The following is a 12,367-nucleotide window of genomic DNA, read 5'->3' on the forward strand; positions in this document are numbered from 1 at the left end:
GGTAAGGCAGTTGCTCAGCTCCCCGTGTTGGGAATAGGTGGGGAGAAATGCTGTTGCCTGAAAGTTACTATTTCTCTATAGCTTTCAAGTCTGCAAGCCACAGAGTACCAGGGGTCGGGAGCAGACACTGAGGCACAAAAGGAGGCCATGACACATCTATGATTGCTCACCTAATAAATGGAGATGCTGGTCTCCTTTCTAGAGTTGGAGAACTTGCTTTCCCAAACTGGGGCGCTGCAAATGAATGACCTGCTGACTGTTTGGGGTTCATGGCCCTCCCCTCCATGTCTTCCTTATTCCCCAGGATGATGTTGGTCAAGCTATCATTAGGTGATTTCTCTTCAGTACCCAAAATCCATTATTCAGATATATAAACGATCAGCTCAGTTAAATAATCAGCTGAACTGACTGGTCATTTTAATCAGAGCTGAGGAGTTTACAGCCCTACATTGCAGCAGCCTTTTTCAGATGTGCTGAAATAAGATAATAATGACTGGGGCGGGGGGCGGGGAGGTGTTGGGGGAACCAAACCGGAAGTAAGTCATTGCAATTTACACTCTATGGTTGTTGCATCCAGACAGTGTTGGCATTGTTAAGAGATGTCTTTCCTAACTTTATTCATTTTTTTTCTCTCTCTCTCCTTTCTTTGCCTTCCTTCAGTGATAAAGAACAGTGAGTATTTTGATACTTTGATTTTTTTACAAACTGAATTTTATCACTTTTCTGATCAAATTAGCTTTGGCTCTAAAGAGAGCTGGTTAAACAAAGGAACTAGCAAGTTTTACATTTCTAAAAAAAAAAAAAAAAAAAAAATGCCCAAAACCAAAAGAAAAGTTTCTTGAGAAAAGAAAATATATAATATTTCGAAGAATGATCTTGGTAAAGGATGGAAAAGCATTACTTAGGAGAGCCCTCAATTTCATCCTCGTAATTTGTGGGATCTCAGCAAATTTATTGACCACTCTGTGCCCACTTCTGCAGCATTTACCTTGGAACGATGTTCTCAGCTAAAGACAATGTTAGCTCACATAACTGCTATCATTAATAAAAGGTGACAAGAAATGGAACAGAGTCTGTGGGAAGTTATGTGCCACACATATGATCTCTGTCACCTCATGGGAGGTCATTCTGGTTTCCCAGTGAAGTGCCTTTGACGCAGAGGTCCTGTCTCTGCTTACAACATTTGTGTTTTAAATTGGATTCATAAAAAAAAAATTGGATTCATTTCCTCAATATGCATGACAGATTGGATGCTGTACCAATAAATGAACAGTCAAGCTGCAGAGCAGGTCCGGCTTTGGTTGTGTGTGCACACTGAGAAGCTCTGGAAAGCCATTTTTACCCTTCCTAAGATGCGGAAGTTATCACAGAGCCAGCAGTAAAGCACCAGGTCTGGCATCAGAAAACCCAGGTCTGGGTCCTGCGCTGGTACTCTTTCAGTGTGGCCCAGAGCCATGCCCTTCATTGCCTTGAATCCTGGCTCCTTCCTTTGTAAAGTGGTATTACTACCCTGCCCTTCCTCCCTCTTCAGGTGGTGGTAGGATCGTATGAGATGCACAGGAAAGCTTTGTAAACTGTAAATCACCAAGCAAAGTCAGAGGCATATGTGACTTACAACCTTGCCTTACCTTTGTGTATATATACATTGTGTGTTTGCATACACACACATACATGTTGTATATATACATTATATATACCCTGTATTGTAATATATATTAATGCCTGCATATATTATATATGTAACATGTGTGTATAATATACATTTTTAATATATATATATATTACTTGCATAATTTCAGCTTTTTTGAACCCAGGTGACCACATCATCAGGCCCAGAATCCTTAAAGGTTTTCTTAACACTGATTAACACTTATCTAGGTGATCTGGGGTGATTCTTTCCCTGACTCTGACCTGCCCTCCCTATCTGTCAAATGGAGGCTTTGAACAAGCTGATGACTAAAGACCATTTGAATGTTCTACAATCTCTGTTGTTGGCTGGTAAGACTCTGGCCAGACAAGATCAGCTTTTTATGAATATCATGAGTATATTAGTCAGACATCCAGGGAGAGATGCTGAGACATTGCCAGATCATAAATATGAACATTACAAGGTAAGTTTGTGACTCCAGAGGGTACCAAGGCTCTTGGAGGCTCCCTGAGTGCTGGAAGTCAAAAGGTAGGGTATATGTTCATTCTCTTTCCCTTCTTCCTTCACCCCTTCCCTCCGCCCCTTCTTTCCTTCATTGACACATACTCACCAAGGACCAACCACATATCAAACACTGTGCCAAGCACCAGGAATACAGGAATAGCCAGAGTGTATGTATCTAGTGGAGTCTAAAACCAAATAAACAGCCGGCCAGCAACAAATACACAAGTGTGCAAGTCACTGTGATAGCAGAATCACAGTGGGCCATGGGAACACAAGGAGAAGCACCTAGCCCAGACTTGGCGGTCATGATGGGAGAGTTCCTGGAATAAGTGACATGTAAACTGGGACCAGGTGACAGAGTAGCAAGATGGAGAAGAGACAGGAGTTCCAAGTAGGGAACAGCATGTGCAAAGTCCAAATATGAGAGGCAGTGTGCAAATTTAGGAGACCTGAGGAGAACTCAGCCTGACTTAAATGATTAGCAAGAGCCTGAGATCCCCTTAGCGTTCTAAGAGGGCACAGGGGCCACAGCATCCCTCTTGCACCGCCTTTAGTTGGGTAGGGGTAAATTTCATCCAAAAGAGCCTTTATGCCAGCAAAGCATATGCAAACTATTGTGTGGTGTAGCAGCCCCTCCTTCCCCATCCTTCCCTCCCAGATTCATTAAAACCTCATTCACTGAGCTGTAAAGAGACTTCCTGCTGACACCTGCCTATGTTGGCATCCTGGGGGAAAAGGGGGGGTGGAGAAGAAGAAAGGAAAGAAAAAGGATTAATTTTCTGCACACTGCTGCTATTTAATGCTTCAGAGCCTTCGTGCCCCGACAGCACTTCCATCATCCCACTCCTTTTGGGAATTATAATTTATTAATAGAGACATCTGGTGGGTATTTATTATGTGACTATTGTGTGCATGAAATGAAGAATCAAGGTGGGAGGCCAAAAGGAGGTGGGAGTCTGGCCTTTCCAGTGTTTTAGGGAGCGACACCTGTGAGGGACTTCCACCAGGAGTCAGGACGGATCTCCTTCTGCACCGGAGCCATGGATCCTGGCTGTGGTGGGAGGGATCCTTCTGACCCTCTCCAGACGCACCTGAGCAGGTATATTTAGGTGGCCAATGAAGCATGGGCAGGATGCCAGTTTCTTGAGTCTCTGACTCACGCATGTTTCTCAGCAATTCCCTTCTCTCTTCGGAGCATCCGTCATCTAGAAAATGAGCAGGTCTGCTGCAGTGATCTTTAAACTTTTTGTTAGGGGCAAAATTCTTTCTTTGAGTAAGTTTAATTCAGAAGCTAAATATGTAAGACAGATAAGAGGAGAGCTGGATAAAGACTGTTAGTGGCTGAAAGCATTCAACATATTATAGTGAAGTTTATGCAACTGGTCATTTCAAATAACACCAAACTGTAAAATAAATGCAGAGACTCTAACAGGTTTCACCTTTTTTGTGTGGTTGCCATAGCAGATAATGTATCAGTTAGCTTTTGCTGTGTGACAAACCATCTTAAAACTCAGTGACATAGAACGACAGTTATTTATTCTCAGGATTCTGGGCTTGGCTGGTGGCCCTGCTGGTCTTGCATGGGTCTTATGCATCAAAGGGTTCGCTGATCTAGGATGGCCATGGCTGGAATGACTCTGCTCTGCTCCACATGCTTCTCATCCTTCAGCACACTGTCCTGGGCTTGTTGTCATGCTTATGGTGGAAGGCTAAGAGAGGAAGCAGAAACACACAAGTCTTTTTGCAAATTCAGCCTCAGGAGTGGCACATCATCACTCCCCTGCATCTTATTGGCTGGAGCAAGTCATAGGTCTGGGAAGGATTCACAGCTAGGGAAATAGACTGACTCTTTGGTGAGGGGGATTCCAAATTCACATGGCAAAGAGCATGGATACTTGGGAGAGTGAAGTATGGAGGTCATCAATGCAGTAAACCATATTTTGTGCTTTTATGAAATATTAAATTCTTTAAAAAGTTTTCTTTGGTTTTTTTGACTGATATTTCTGTTTTGCTAGTGTTGAGAACCCAGCTGAGTGAGGATGGAAGGCCTGGTTGACTGCCTACTCTGGCCCTCTTTCCCCCACTCCCCTGCAGCCCTTAAGACTCCTCCAGGGAACTGCCAAGAACAGTTTTGGGGTAACAGAAGGCAGACATCCTGCAATGTTTCTCCAGGAAGTGTTGTCTTAAGCCTGTGGATAAAAGTGGAGACCGGCTAAGTTCTTCACTCTTATCTCAGCCAGTAAACCAAGGGTCTCTCTTCATGCAGCCTTTGAAGGTCCAGAGTAGCCTCTGAGGGTCCCAGCAGGAAACAGAAATGAAACCATTCCCATTTAATAGATCTAGAAGCTGATATTCAGAGCAGTGCAGAGCCCTAGTATGCACCCTATTTATATGCAACAGACCCAGGATTTCGATCTTAAACTCTGCTAGGTCAAAGAGGGCTTCCATTGGCATGCAGTGGCCCTCTGGATCTTTTCTGGCTTGGATACAATGCTGTGAGTAGTTTTTTCAAAGAAGCAGTACTTTGCTCTCCAGCTTTGGTCTTTGTTCAGTTCCTAACATTGGACTCTGGTCTTAAAGATGCAGAGCTGGAATCCTATACTCAGAGGCCCTTGGCAAGGGAGCCACTGTCCTATCACAGGAGCATTCTCGAGGGTCCCAGGCTCACAGTATTCCCCAGCATATCATGAGGAGGCCCAGACAGGCCCAATCTCTCCCTTGAGAGCAAAGGCTTTGGTTTGAAACACCACCTCATTTCCCTCTGTTTGCTTTTGGAATTAAAGCATGAAAATCCACAGGAGGCTTGCGAGTCCCCACTGAGACCAATCGGTGACATTTTCAAACACTGGATGAGCTGTTTGTCAACTGCATGTTTTGGAGCTAAGAATGGGGGAAGGGTTTGGAGAGATGCTTGCAGCCTCCAGCAGACCTTCTGCTTGTCTGCAGATGGAGGCAATTATCTCAGGTGGGCCCTCTCAGAGGCCTCCATCTCCACTTATGTTTCTGGAGCCATGTATGTTCAGCAGCACCCGTTTCCTATGCCCATGGATCCCAACGAGTTTGTGTTGGGGAAAGAGCTATTGGTTTCATGTCCAGCCCATGGCTGACCCTGTCTGTGACCAGATTGTGAGCTGCAGGAACATGTCCTTGAAGGGGTCCTTACCGGGCACACAGCCCAGTATCTCACCTGTGCTCTGCTTTGATCACTGAGTTGCTTTGTAAAGGCAGGAAATAAGCAGAGAGGAACCAGAAGAGAAGAAGAAAAGTGGGGACCAAGGAGGTAAGAATGGGGGAAGTTGAGACATCCATTTCCATGGAAAGCCAGAGGGACCTGGGGAAGTGGCTGAATTAGGTTGTGACTAAGGCTCTTTGGGAAGGATGGGTCATCTTCATTATGCTGGAGTCCAGTGTATCCTTTAAAAATAATGAGAAGAGATATCAGGCTAAGTAATGTTAGCACATCTTAGGAAGATCTTTTTGACAGAACATCACAGGCTCCATATAAGAGAGTGAGGTCTCCACTGTGGGGAGCATTCAAGCAAGGCAGACAGACAATGGTCTCTACTTCCTGGTATCTATGACTTTGTATAGTCCCCTCATCTTGGTATTAGAAAAGCTGGGACCTATTCCTAACCTATAGAACACAGCAAAGGGACAGGGTATCACTCTCATGATTACATTATGTTATATAAGACTCTCACAGTTGACAGGAGCTAAAGTCACCTGGTATACTTGAGGAAGCAAGTAGCCCACAGGATGACATTGGAGAAGCCCACCTAGTTAGGAATTGCAGATTGCCTCCAGGACCCTGGGGGTGGCCTCTGACAACAGCTAACAAAAGGCCAGGCCCTCGGTTATGCAGATGCAAGGAAATGAATTCTGCCAACAACCCAAATTTGCCCAGAAGCAGAATTTTCCCCAGTCAAGCCTCCAGATGAGAACACAGCCCAGCCAACATCTGATTGCAGCCTTGTGAGACGCCAAGCACAGGACCCAGTTCAGCCATGCCTGGACAGATGTGGAAACCATGAGATAATACATGTGTGTTGTTTAAGTCCATGAATTTGTAAAAACTCATTATGCAGCAATAGAAAACATATCCTGATGCTGTAGATGGGCCTTCATGCTGCTATTTCTATCCTTCAGCTGCATTTTTCCAGACAGCTTATGCTGCAGAGCAAATCACCTCAAACTGAGTGGCTTAAGACAACAGAGATCACTTATCACATCTCACAGTTTCTGTTGGTGGGAATTTGAGGGTGTCAGAGCTAGCTGCTTCTGGCACAGGGTTGCTCATGCAGCTGTAATCATGTGCCAGCTGGGCTGCAAGCATCCCAGAACTCGCCAGGGGCTGGAGGATCACCACGTAGCAATCTAGTTGGTGCTGGCTGTGACTGCAGGGCCTCCATTCCCCTGCATGTGGGCTTCTCCACTGGGGATGTTTGCACGTCCTCGTGACACGGCACCTGACTTCCCCCAGGGCGAATGACCCAAGACAAGGCGGAAGCAGCAGTGTCTTTTATGACCCAGCCTTGGAAGCCACACACTGCCACTTCCATTGTATTTCACTAGTCACACAGGACCAGCCGCTAGTCAGTGGGACTACCAGGAGGCAGGGGTCCTGGGGAACCATCTTGCAGGCTGGCTACCACATTGACTTCCACATTCCTCCAGCATTCTACCTGCATTTGCAACTCCAGGCCTTTTAGTCCCTCCTGAAAGACGATTTATTCCCTCCTCCAGACCTGGTCTCTTCCTCTGCTGTCCCCTCACGGATTTCAGCTTACCTCTGGGATCTCTGCAGGGGCTCTAGCTCTGCTGCAGGCCCATAGGTTATATAATTTTGGGGGGCCCTCTTTAAGATAACACAGAAATGCCTTGCTTTTGCAAATTTTTCAATCACTCCACCATGGCTAATACCCTTCCTGCAGTCTGAGAAGGTGCCTGTGCAAATAAATGGTCTCAAATATAAGCATTGCCGGCATCACAGAAGATCCTTGTCAGGGTTTAAGATGGATGTCGCTTCCCCGGGGGGTTGTCCTTGGTCCCCTAGACTGACCAGGTTGCTTGGGTCTCTCTCCCTATGGGTCACACTTACAATGAGACATTTAACAGTCCCTTTGGGCCAAAGGGGACCCTGTCTTATTCAAAAACATTCTGTGTTTGCTTACTCTCAGACACTATTCTAAATACAACTGACACTGTCATGGCCTAGACCCAACAAGGCCCCTGCCCTCCTGGAACCAACATTGTGGTCAATGGGGGGAGATGCGATAAACAGATAAACAACAGACATTTTTCCAAAGGTAATTTCAATTAGTGATGGGTGCCATGAGGAAAGTCATTCTGGGCAGTGGGAGATGGAGGAAGGCCTCTTTGAGGAGCCGCTGTTTGAGCCAAGGCCTGAAAGATGAGAAGGAGCTGGCCATGGAAAGATCTGGGGAAATAAATGTTCCTGGTAGGGGGGAACAGCAAGTGCAAGGGCCCTGAGGCAAGAACAAGGTTTCAGCATTCTGGACTGAGCAGAGAGGCCAGTGCAGCTGATTGTAGGGATAAGGGAGAGCCATAAGTATGGAGAGGTTAAGGACACATTGGGTAGGATTTTTCAGATGGGCAAAATCTTTTAAATCAGGTTTTATCTTGTTAGGGTAAAATCCACACAGTAGCATAACATTAACCATTTTAAAGTGTACAATTCAATGGCATTTATCAGATTCACAGTGTCATGCACCCACTACCCTATGTAGTTCTGGATGTTGTTCTAAATCAGTGAGAAACCATCAGAAGGTTTTGAGCAGAGTTATCCAAGCGAGTTTAGCAGTTGCTCATCCCCAGAGGTCCCCACTGCAAGACAAGGTGTGTTTCCATGAGAATTTCCCCAGGCCCCACCTTCCTTCCCTTTGTCAGAGCAAGGCTTGTCCCCAGAATCTGCTTGTCTTTGCTTTCGGACTCTTTCTTCTCTGCTCTTCAGAGCAAACCAGCTAAGGGTGGGAGGATGCAAGAGAAGCAGGGGGAGGGAGGAAGATGAGGCTTTTAATTTCCAACTTCTAGTGTCAAAAGGCAATTTCATGCCTGCTGATGTGATTAGAGCAGTGGAAATAATAGAGGCTGGCAGCTAATGGGGTGCTGGCTCTGGAGGATTCCTACTTATGAATTTTTTTCCCCAACAGGGACAAGAATTTCTAGTGGTGTTTAACCTTGTGTTCCACTCAGGGGGGTACCTCCCTGCCAAGGGGCATGGAGCAGCTTATTAGCAGAGATGATGATAATTTGCCATAGACCAGTGTCGGCTCTCCACCCGGAAGCCTTTGATCTGCTGTGCTGCCACCAGGGCTCTGTGGGCATGCCCTGGGCAGTGGGAGATGACGTTAGTTCCCTCCATATTGTGAAGATTAAGTGTGCAGCCTGCCCAGCTCTGAATTCCACATCTGCCACTTCCCAAACATGTCACTTTGGGCAAGTGGACTCCTTTCTCCATATCTGAGTCTCCTCACCATTAAGCAGGCCATAACAATCTCTGTCTTGTAGGCACCATGTGAGGATTACATGAGGTCATGGGAGCAGTAGGTGCTATGTCAGTGTTTGCTTTAAAAAAGAAAAGAAAAGAAAAGAAAAGAAAAGAAAAGAAAAGAAAAGAAAAGAAAAGCAAAGCACAGGGTGGAACACAAAATGCTATGAGAGCTTTTGAGGCTGGAGATCTGGATGTTTAGGTGAAATTAAGAGCTTTTTGTAAACCCAGTTGGCAATTAGTTCCAAATTATGAAAGAAATCATTTATGGCCCAAACAAAGCATCTGTGCCAGGCAGGAGCTGGGTCAGTCTGGGACCCAGGGCTTCCAACCACCCTCCCAGAATTGTTTCCGCTCTGGCTGTAGAGTCTCCTGTTCTAGATTCTTTTTCTGAGAACACCCTTACTCTCTGGGTTCTCACAAGCTTCCTGCAAATGCTACTCACTGAGTGTCTACCTTGTGCTAAGCACTTAGTAGAAATAAACTAATCAGAATCCTTCGAAGGAGGAAAGTGTGTCCCATTGCACAGATGAGCAAACTGAGGCTCGTCTCCCAGCTGGTGAGTTTCCCAGCAGGGATTTGAACTGAGGTTTACCAGCCCCCAGGACCAGAGCCTAAGCACCACTTTCTGCTTCCTTCTGGGCTTCTTAGCAGCCTCACGCCTCCTTGTATTACCTTTCAGGCTCCAGGCAGGCTGGTCTGTCCATCCCAGCAGTCAGCCCGACAGACAGAGGAAACAGGAAGAGCTGACAGATGAGGAGAAGGAAATCATCAACCGAGTGATTGCTCGAGCTGAGAAAATGGAAGAGATGGAGCAGGAGCGAATTGGGTGAGGCTTCCCATCCACCTGGAAAGCCCTCAAGGCCTGCGGGCCAGCAGGCTATAATGGGGTGGAGTGGACTACCTCGGGGTGGGGTTGCCACTCACCTGGCAGAACTGGAGTCCTTGTGGCACAAGGTGGGAGACCTCAGGGAGGAGGAGAGAGAATGGGTTGGGGACTGGCCAGGGTGGGGGCTTCACAGGGAGTTGGGAGTGCCTTACAGAGAGTGGTGGGAGGTTGTCATTGGAGCCTGGGGGCCCATGGTTGTGAGCACAGGGCATCTGGGCTAACATAGAAATATGTTCTAGAAGCACTGCAGAACAACAGAATGTACAGCTGAGGAAAAGGTAAGGAGGAGAGTGTCTAGGGACAGTATGTCAAGTAGCACATTTGAAATGAGTTTATATAAGAGAATGGCAGGAACGGATCCTGAAAGAGGGAGACAGCATGAGAGGGAGGCAGCAGAGGTTAACCTGGTGGGTCTGGACTCGAGGAACTGGGGCTTCATCCCAGCTCCCTGCTTGCCTGCTCTGGGTCCTGGGCATGATGCTTCGTCTCTCTGAGCCCCCTGTTCACTCGCTTTGTTGAGCAGAGGACGTGACAGTCTTATCTCAAAGGACTGTTGCAAGCAATAGGTGAAAAGATGCATGTACACTCCCCAGCCTAGACCCCGGTGACACTTCATGTTTCATTAATGGTAAAGAGAAGAGAAAAAATAGCGTTTGGAGGGCAGAGATTTTTTTACACATGTATGAGAGGCTGGGTGACATGTGTGTCAGAGAGTGACAAAGTCAATGAGTGAGGGTCCCAGCTAGAGAGGGAATGAGCTGTATGTGGGGGGGTCCTGCAAAGGAGTGGGGGAAGTGTGGGGGACTGTGGCCGTGGGTATGTGTATCTGGGGCCTCTTGGCATAGATGAAAAACTGGCTGTCAGGATGCCAGGCCACTGGAGGGTCCTCCAAGACCAGGACCTCAAATGGACCTCCTCCTCTGCAGCCACCACCTCCAGGCCCTTCTGTCAGTGGCAGCCTTTGCCAATTGCTTACAACTGATATAGGTACCCGGGTGCCCATTTATCTCCCCACCCACATACTCGGTGAGGTGTTCTCAAGGTTCTTGGATGGTAAGGGGAAGTTGGTGGCTTTGGTTGGCCTCCGCTGATAATTTTACTCAGGGTGGGATGGGGCGTGCTGCTAACAGATGACAAACCGCTGGTGTCAGCTTCATGCTCCACCCTCTGTCTGCTTACTCTGCTTACTCAAGATTGCTAAAGGGGCCTGCTTATAGGGCTGAATTCTTGTTTTGCTTCTTAAAAGATATATCAAGGGTGGGGGGTTGTCCAGGCAGGAGTATATGTGTGTGTTCACTTCACCCAGCAATGGGCCTCAGCCTTTTGAAGTGAGGAATATGGGTAAGAAGGGTAAATGCTTAAAAGCAAAACTCCTCTCACCCTTTTCCTGTCATAGCATTTACCACCAGATAGCATTTTATAGTTTACCTAATTCGTCTGGCTATTATATATCTCCCTGTTAGATTGTAAGATTACTGAGAGTCGAGATTTTTTTTTGAGAGAGATTATTTTTTTTTGCCTGTTTTGTTCACTAGTGAATTCTCAGAGCCTGGTACACAATAAGTATGGCTTATGTCAGGGGCTGTCTCTCATCCAATCAGCCATGGCCAAGGCTGCTGACTGTACATGGCAGGTGGGCTGCCTCTGGGGGTAAAGTTACAGAGGTCTCTGTGGACTGAGCTGATTCTAGCTTGAGCATTCTAGAACAGAATAGTTGGGTTCCCTGCCTTGCCCTCCATGTCTTATCATATGGCCCCAGCTAGCCTGATGATGTGGTAAGAATAGCACAGTGGTTAGTTACTGGGACCCCAGAGTCAGAGATGCCTGGGTTCAAATTCCAGCTCGACTACTTCCCCTCTGTGTGACCTTAGACAAACCACATGAACCTCTCTGTGCCTCAGTTTCCTCATCTGTAAAATGGGGACAACATTAGCACATAATTCTTGATGAGTGTTTAATTAGTGTGCAAAGGATTATCGTAGTGCCTGGCACAAAGCACACGCTCCATAAATGGTGGCAATCATTTAAAGATAAATTTGCTAAAGAAGCTCAGTTTTTGACACTGGCCAAGGCCTCTGTTCTAGAACAATGCCCCAAGACTCCTGTTGGGCAAGCCCTGGAATTCCAGCAGCCCTGGCTTCCCCAAAGGGGATTTGAGAGGCTTCCAGGGAGGCTTGGGCCAAGCCCTGATGACAGTGTTCCTTTGCTGAGATGGTATGCTTTCTGCCAGAGTGGGGGAGGACAGTCCCATGGGGTTCTGGCTGTGGTTCTTTCCCTGCACTATTCCAGCAGCCGGTGCTTGCTGGTGGCAAACCCGATGTTATTGGTGTCTTACTATCTCAACCCTACCCTCATTCCTGTTCTAACCATGCTTCCCTGGGAAAGGATCAGAGCGGAGTCAGATGAAAGCAAAATGACACGTCAGACACGTGTCAAGGCTGAAAACGGGGTGTTATCGGGGCTCCCACTTCAGAACCTAAGGCTCTCAGTTAATGAGCCTTTGGGACCCCAGCTCCCCTATCCGTTTAATGAGGCAGGTCAGGCTGATTCTCAGGATCCTTCCTGCTTAGGCTCTGTAATAGCTGAGTGTGTCTCATGGAGGGAAGACCCTATCCCATGCTGTTGGCTGGCCCTCTCAGACCTACTGAGCTCCGTCCAACTGTTAAAATTGAAGATGTATGTGAGAAGATGTATGTTCACACCAGCTCTGTGATATGGAATCTTTTTCCTATTAACTAAGTGAAAGCCATCTGGGAGCAGTGTGAAATCATCATTAACAAACATAATAAAAGATCATCATTATACTAGGTACTGTTTA

At 46.8% G+C, this 12,367-nt stretch overlaps 1 protein-coding gene across 7 annotated transcripts in view; it reads left to right on the top strand.

Moving 5' to 3' along the window:
* The window catches only part of RPH3A (rabphilin 3A), a 267,775-nt gene that overhangs the window by 204,744 nt on the left and 50,664 nt on the right, over window positions 1-12,367 (top strand). For 6 of the 7 annotated variants that reach the window (XM_077875711.1, XM_077875709.1, XM_077875707.1 and 3 more), the window contains 2 exons: window positions 661-672; window positions 9,343-9,489. In XM_077875711.1, coding sequence (XP_077731837.1) covers window positions 661-672; window positions 9,343-9,489 — 159 coding nt within the window. The remainder of the gene's footprint in view (window positions 1-660; window positions 673-9,342; window positions 9,490-12,367) is intronic. The other variant, XM_077875713.1, reaches the window with a different exon arrangement.

Source organism: Canis aureus, chromosome 27 (genome assembly GCF_053574225.1).
Source record: "Canis aureus isolate CA01 chromosome 27, VMU_Caureus_v.1.0, whole genome shotgun sequence".
Lineage (NCBI taxonomy): Eukaryota > Metazoa > Chordata > Mammalia > Carnivora > Canidae > Canis > Canis aureus.